Here is an 8043-nt window from a genome sequence, read left to right as displayed (position 1 = left end):
GTTGTAAAGCCAAACATTATATTTGTCATAAAACGCAACTCCGCGTTTGACACATTCCATTGAACTGAGACTACTATTTCATATGATTTGTTATATAGTCCCATATGAATATATATGGTTTAGGGGTGGGGGATCTCGACTGTTTTAAAGTTCTCAAACAGGAGGGGTGGGATGACCCACAGGGCCTCCCCCTATATTTCATTTGATTTATTATATGTGTTATATAGCAGTCTCAGCATTATGGTATACAATATTGATAGAACTTAAATAAATCGTAGGTAAGTTTTGTAATCACGCTTATCCTGTTAAACTGACTGTTTTATTTACTTTGAATGTTAAAAAGATGGAATGGTCTCGTGTGATACTTAAAAAAGTTGAAGACAACCCATGCTTTGCAAATTTTAGGGGGGGGGCGCACGCCCGCCACGCCCCTGCCTAAATCCGCCCTTGGAAATGAAAAATGTTAGACAACTCAAACGAGAAAACTAGCTGCTACTTTTATGTTCAAAGTAGTGAACGACAAACAAATATGTTACGAATGCCTTTGTAACTATCATTATAAGACCAAACTTTTAAAGTTTTGTAATACACATAATACTATATCATCTATGCAAATATTTGATCAGATAAATTCTGATAGTTTAATCAAATTTAGTGTTGTTTGAGGTACAATTTATCATGTGAGAACACATACCACAAGCACGTGCTTTATCTTGGGACCATCTGGCCAACTGTATATAAGGGTACAGATGGAATTTATAGTTTACTTTGATTTCTTTAACTAAAGGTAGGTCAGCTTGCTTTATTCTTGTAAAGGTATTCGTATTCCATATATCAACAGAATAAAATGGATTACAAAGATCAATGCATTAAATATGTATATGTATATAGCTAATTTTCATATAACAAAAAAGATTATGTTTTGCATAAGTTTTAAATGCGTCCATTTAGATACAATGCTGTTGAAAGTTCATATTTTGTTTTTTTAGTTGCTTTAAGTGAGACATCTTCCATCGCTTAATTCACTATTTGAAGGCAATATATTTATTTGCTCGCATAGATGAAAACAAATAATGTTTTAATTGTTGTTTTAATGCATTATTTTTTATGAGATTCATAATCGCTTTTTACCGTAAGTAATACAAATGCAAGCTTAAGGTAAATGTCAAAGAGATACAGCAACTCGACAAGTGAGCCATCTTAATCAAACACATCTGTTATTAAATTGTTGTTCATGATTTGATTAATCAAATATGTCAGACAAACCGGTCAGACATTATAAACAGAGGTATTTGTAAACAAAAAAGAAATACCGACCGATTTTTGCGATGCCAATCTTAAAACTCAGAAAAGGCTTATTGTGTTTTACCAGACCATAGACCATAGAGTAGATAACTAGCATGTTTTTCTCGAAAATATTTACAAATTAAAAGGAACTTATTAGATATAGGAAGATGTGGTGTGAGTGCCAATGAGACAACTCTCCATCCAAATAACAATTTAAAAATTAAACCATTATAGGTTAAAGTACGGCCTTCAACAAGGAGCCTTGGCTAACACCGAACAACAAGCTTTAAAGGGCCCCAAAATTACTAGACATAAAGTGTAAAACCATTCAAACGGTTCATCAGTTGGTCGTAGATTTTTAAAGTTTTTTTAAGACCCTTAATATTTTCAGCACGGAAGTGAATTTTATGTTTTATCTTTTTATATTAATAATCATAACATAAACTGGTCGATATTTCATTTGTCTATGCTGATCATGATATAGCATGATTCTGAATAAAGAAAGACTATAAGAAAAAAAATATCCGACATCATAGTTTATGAAGAGTTTCTATGTAAAAGACCTAAACTAAAATAGTGTTAAAAAATACTCATATAAAAATATCTCAATAAAATTCAACACATGATGCAAAAACGTATCTTATGCTATATTTCTAATTTTGGAAAATCTAAGGCTTTTCTACCTCAGGAATAGATGACCTTAGCTGTATTTGGCAAAACTTTTAGGAATTTTCGGTCCTCAATGCTCTTCAACTTCGTACTCTATTTGGCCTTAATTTTAAACATTTTTTCAAGTTGATTCGAGCGTCAACTATGAGTCTTTTTTTCAGTAGAAGAAACGCGCGTTTGCCGAATATACACATGTACAAAATTTAGTCCTAGTATCTATGATGAGTTTATTTATATTTCTTTCAGATGCTTCGATTATCTGTCATAGCTACCGTTCTTGCAGTTGCCCTGGCATCATCCCTGGTAACCAGGGAACTCGATGACCAATGGGAAAGCTTCAAGGACTTGTATGGCAAACAATATGGAGAAGAGGAGCATCTCATGAGGTAAATATTGGCGGGAAACATTCTTATTTTCTTTTCGGTCACAGACTGTTTCGATTTTTATGCATTCTTATACAACCACCACCAATAAAAAAAAACCAACCACCAAAAACTAACTTTAAGTGCTTTAAAAATGGTGTTTAACACAAAACAAATAAGTAAATAGTATGTTAACCAGATAATGAACTATTGACATATGTGTATAGTTTTCATCATGTTGTCTCGAGATATAAGTCTTATTATTTGAGTTTTCGTCATGTTAAAAAATGAACTCTTGACACAATTAAAAAAAGTATACATACAGTTTTCAAACAAAGACAATTCCTAGCACCGAACAACCAAAAGATTATAAGTTACCTACATGTTATCTGTATCTTTTTTTTTATTTTCAAATACATATATTGTAAAACAGTTTATAATAATTTCAGGCGTATAATTTGGGAAAGCAATCTGAGATACATCCAGAAACACAACATCGAGGCCGATAGAGGAGAACACACGTACATCCTTGGAGAAAACGAATACTGTGATATGGTAAGGTTTGACTAATGTTCGATTGAACAATTCGATAATTGCTCAATATTAAGATACCCGTAAAACCTAACAAATGACCATAAGAAGAATACGTTGTTACATTGTAAGGACAGCTTAAAATACAGATGCTGATTTAGAGGGTTTTCCCTTTTGTGGGTGAAATTCGGTTGATGATTTAGGAAATCACTGAAGCATGATATTGGGTTGGGCCCCTTATAAATAGGCCCCTCTCCTACAAATTTCCGGTTCTTCCACTGAAATTTATTGGTGTACTTTTTTTTTAAATCATTATCTTTTGACTATATTTTGTATTTTTTATGGACGTATGTTAACACACAATAATTTTTATATCTAGAAACTAGTTTCCAGCAGTCAATTAATATAAGAGAACTCTTAATACGAATTTCATAATTTCTTAGTGTGTTTCAAACAGTCATTTTGATTACAGACCAATGCTGAGTTCAATGCTTTGATGAATGGTTTCGTTATGCAAAACACAACTGGAGGTAACCTGTTTTCAACTGAAGGTTTGACTGATCCCCCAGCATCTGTCGACTGGAGAACTAAAGGATACGTTACTGAAGTTAAAAACCAGGTAGGTAACTTATTAATGCTCTGTATAATCAACCTTTCTTAGGAGCACCACTATGAGTAACATGCATGGTGTAAATGGGGAACACTGAACTAGTATATATTAATTTGTTTCGGGGCCAGCTGAAGGAAGCCTCCGGGTGCGGGAATTTCTCGCTACATTCAAAACCTGTTGGTGACCTTCTGCTGTTGTTTTTTCCATGGTCGTGTTGTTGTCTCTTTGGCACATTTCCCATTTCCATTCTCAATTTTATTCAAAAAAAATATTAGGCAAAAAATAACAATGAAAGTTTAAGTAACTATAATTTATGAAATTCAAATGTAATAGCAATCCTGTGTCGTGGCAAAACTTTAACATACTAGCATAAGAAATATTTGCTTGTATCTTTCAAAACTGATAACAATGAAAGTTTAAGTAACTGCATGTAGTTTATGAAATACAAACACTCATGTTACGTGGCATAAAATTGAATATGCAAGAACTAAATTGCTCATATATCTATTAAACTGAAATAATTTAAGTTTGGATCAACGCGTCTTCTGATTGGCTGACGTTATTTTGTTATGAGCCTATAGACATAATTTAGTCATGTGACCGTGACGTCATCAACGTTTTTTCATGGTTTTCTACGGTTTAAAATGGAATTGCATTAAAATTCAATTAATTTTTAGGAAATGACTGTAATATTTTTTCTGTCTATTCGAAATAACATAATAAATGTGGTGCACACTGTTAAATAACCCGCTACGCGTGTTATTCAGTATGCACCACGTTTTTTATGTTATTTCTGCATAAACAGAAAAAATATTAAAGTCATTCCTTAATTAAAACATACAAATTTGCCTGCTCCGACATTTAAAAGTTAAACAAACCTGAATCAATTTCACAGGTTTTTTTTTCGTTTGTAATTTCCATCTTATTGAATGTTTTCAGAAACAATGTGGATCTTGTTGGGCTTTCTCCGCTACTGGATCTCTCGAAGGTCAATCATTCAAGAAAACACAGAAACTTCCATCTTTATCAGAACAAAATCTGGTAGATTGTTCCAAGAAACAAGGTATGTACAGCTTAAAAACATCATATACGTCATATAAATAAAACAAGATGCTTGAAAGTACTAACGTCACGCACGCTGTTCCTACAACTCCTATGATTACTGACGACAATCACAACATTCTAAGGTGAATTAAGGATAAAAAAAAATTAATCGATTTCCACAACTTGAGGTAAATAAAATCATGGTAAAAAGACATCACAAAATTAATAGAGACAGATTTAGGATCAATCAAAAACATAAAAAAAGCAAATGAAACTTACAAATTGAATACATGTACGTCAAAAATTTCAGAAAAACTCTCTTTGGCGTCGTGGTGATGTACACAACGTCGTGTTGTAGGAATATCGTGCGCAACGTTACAGTTGAAATGCAACATTTCCCATTCCCATTCTCAATTTTGATATTTCTCTGTGAAGTAACCAAATTATATTGTTGAGTATGCAATTGTCGTCATTCCATTTTAAACGTCTATTTCAACATTATGTTTAGCTAGTATGAATTGTTTTTCGACAATTAAAGCTTTTCCAGGTTCAAGTCTAAATATTTTACATATTGATCGTATAAACTGATGCAATACATCATTTTTTTCTTATTTCAGGAAACAAAGGTTGCCAAGGTGGATTAATGAACAATGCATTCACCTACATTAAAGTTAACGATGGTATCGATACTGAAATGTCATACCCATACAAAGGAAAGGTAAGAAATGTCATACCCATACAAAGGAAAGGTAAGAAATGTCATACCCATACAAAGGAAAGGTAAGAAATGTCATACCCATACAAAGGAAAGGTAAGAAATGTCATACCCATACAAAGGAAAGGTAAGAAATGTCATACCCATACAAAGGAAAGGTAAGAAATGTCATACCCATACAAAGGAAAGGTAAGAAATGTCATACCCATACAAAGGAAAGGTAAGAAATGGCGCGTACACAATCATAATATAGAAATAAGGAGATATGGTATGATTGTCAATAAGACAACTTTCCACCAAAGTTCAAATGAATTTGATGTAAGCAATTATAGGTAGCCGCACGGCCTTCAGCAATGAGAAAATCCATACCGTTTGGTAAACTTTACTACTGAGTCAATCTCACTGCTGATGGAGGTTTCCTCGACAAGAATATCCCAAGCCCAGATACGAACTACTTTGTTTACATGACTTATCGAGGATATGGTCATATGTTCGACCACAGGAATAGATTTCTTAATATTGTTGCATAATCTTAGGAGTTTATCAATTTATATCTGAATACAAAATCCGGTCAAGGAATCAATAGTAAAAGGTTAAACCCAACATTAAGCGGAAATTAGCCTTGAGATATAGTCAATTAATTGAAAGTTGAAACATGCGCAACGAGCTTTTTACAATTTAGTGCAATTTAGTGCATAGATTAATATGTATAAAATTAATGTATCCATTTTCAATACGTTTTAATTGTGTCACGCATACATGTCAAACGGATCTCATTTTAATGAACGTTCATCCTTTTAGAATGGCAAATGTGAATTCAAGAAAGCTAATGTTGGTGGAACCGACACTGGATTTACCAATGTCAAGACCGGAAGTGAAGAAGACCTTCAACAAGCTGTTGCTACCATTGGTCCAATCTCTGTTGCCATGGATGCTAGTCATCCATCATTCCAGATGTACAAAAGTGGTGTATACTCCGAGAAGAAATGTAGTCCCAAAAGACTTGACCACGGAGTACTAGCCGTCGGATACGGAACTGAAGGAAGCAAAGACTTCTGGATTGTAAAGAACAGGTAAAATGAAAGTTAAACATACATATTTTTTATGTTTTTGTTTATCGATGTTTGCATTATTAACTGCCTATCTGTCAGAATCACTTGTTTGTTTATACCAATAATTAAAAAAAAGAAATTAAAATGTTTATAATACGGTAACCTGTTCAACACGAGTAGTAAATGATAGCGTTTATCTCACAAACAAACGACATATTATTTTATGTATTTATTATATAATTTATTAATCAAGGTATACAGATACATATTTTGAACACGCTCTAATCTTGATAAATTTATATGGTAGTTTGACAAACTAGATACAAAAGAAAAATGTAAAAAAAAACGAAATAGGCTCTCTGTTCAGCTAATCCGAAGTACTCAGCTTTTTCTGCATAGAATACCAGTAAAAATATTGACAAACAAAATATTTCTAATTTGCAAAGAATATATCTTATATATAATGAGGTCGATGATAACAGAATCAAACTAATTCGAGAAAAAAGTGAAAACACAAAAATACTGAACTCCAAGGAAAATTCAAAAAGGAAAATCAAAAATCAAAAGTCCAAACACATCAAACGAATGGATAACAACTATCATATTTCTGACTTGGTACAGGCATTTTCTAATGTAGAAAATGGTGGAATGAACCTGGTTTTATAGCTAGCTAAACCTCTCACTTGTATGCCAGTCGCGTGAGAAAAGTTTGTTCATAGTCAAATAGATGTAACATTAACTGTACCAATTCTACTTTCAGCTGGGGTCCATCTTGGGGAATGAAAGGATATTTTGAAATGGCAAGAAACGATAAAAATATGTGCGGTATTGCAACACAAGCCAGTTATCCATTGGTTTAAAGACATTCAAATCATTCATAACATTTCATCGTATTTGTGATCTGATATTCATGTATAAATAAAAGTTTATTATTTTTCGTAAAACATGTGTTTTATTTGCCATGAGTACTACACATACAATGTCTTGAACAGAAATGTATTGCTCCTTCAAATCTTTGTTTTCCGTGTTTAGCCTTGATGTTTCAGTTGTCTACGATTTATGAGTTTTGTATATCCCTTTGCATTTTCTTCTCTATTATATTTTCTATATTAAGGTGTATCCTATTTCATTTATTTGCTATCATTATGAATTATAAGCTATTACTGTTATAAATGTTATAATTTTATAGCAATATAATATTTCCCACAGACAGTAACCAATAAATCTTCAAAAATTCGTGACGTCATCAATGACAAAATCTTAGTTTAAACAAATTTTTACTTTCAAATGTTATTACGCTTTACAATAAATATTGGAGAATATTGTTCTGAGTAGAATTTTATATTGCACTATTTATGCAATAACCCTATATTATTGCATTCTCCATTTAAAACCTGTTAGTAATCCATGACTATGTGCCCGGCTGGCTAATACGCAATATTCCAATGCTTCTACTCCTTTTGACTGGGTTAGGAACACACACACACCTTTTTTAAAATAGCTGAACTCGCCCCTGCAGTCCATACGTACATGTTAGTAACTTGTGCATTCCAAGCATTCTTTTTAAATTATAAAAAAGAAGATGTGGTATGATTGCCAATGAGACAACTATCCACAAAAGACCAACATGACACAAACATTAACAACTATAGGTCACCGTACGGCCTTCAACAATGAGCAAAGCCCATACCGCATAGTCAGCTATAAAAGACCCCGATAAGACAATGTAAAACAATTCAAACGAGAAAACTAACGGCCTTATCTATGTAAACA

At 32.7% G+C, this 8043-nt stretch overlaps 1 protein-coding gene across 1 annotated transcript; it reads left to right on the top strand.

Moving 5' to 3' along the window:
- The first annotated feature begins 2198 nt into the window (after positions 1-2198).
- Positions 2199-7214, top strand: LOC134718540 (procathepsin L-like). Its single transcript, XM_063581141.1, has 7 exons — positions 2199-2342; positions 2768-2873; positions 3322-3468; positions 4399-4522; positions 5121-5221; positions 6020-6291; positions 7031-7214. Exons 1-7 carry the CDS (start codon positions 2203-2205, stop codon positions 7128-7130), a joined length of 990 nt encoding a protein of 329 aa, XP_063437211.1. The 5' UTR covers positions 2199-2202; the 3' UTR covers positions 7131-7214.
- The last annotated feature ends 829 nt before the right edge of the window (positions 7215-8043 follow it).

The sequence above is a fragment of the Mytilus trossulus genome, chromosome 5 (genome assembly GCF_036588685.1).
Source record: "Mytilus trossulus isolate FHL-02 chromosome 5, PNRI_Mtr1.1.1.hap1, whole genome shotgun sequence".
Lineage (NCBI taxonomy): Eukaryota > Metazoa > Mollusca > Bivalvia > Mytilida > Mytilidae > Mytilus > Mytilus trossulus.
This window is presented reverse-complemented; position numbering and strand designations above follow the sequence as displayed.

Bases quoted from the DNA above. Each gene is read 5' to 3' on its own strand.
- LOC134718540 (XM_063581141.1), top strand. From the start codon at position 2,203: ATGCTTCGATTATCTGTCATAGCTACCGTTCTTGCAGTTGCCCTGGCA. The intron at 4,523-5,120 runs GTATGTACAGCT...TTCTTATTTCAG, and splicing joins AGATTGTTCCAAGAAACAAG to GAAACAAAGGTTGCCAAGGT. The intron at 6,292-7,030 runs GTAAAATGAAAG...TTCTACTTTCAG, and splicing joins TTCTGGATTGTAAAGAACAG to CTGGGGTCCATCTTGGGGAA.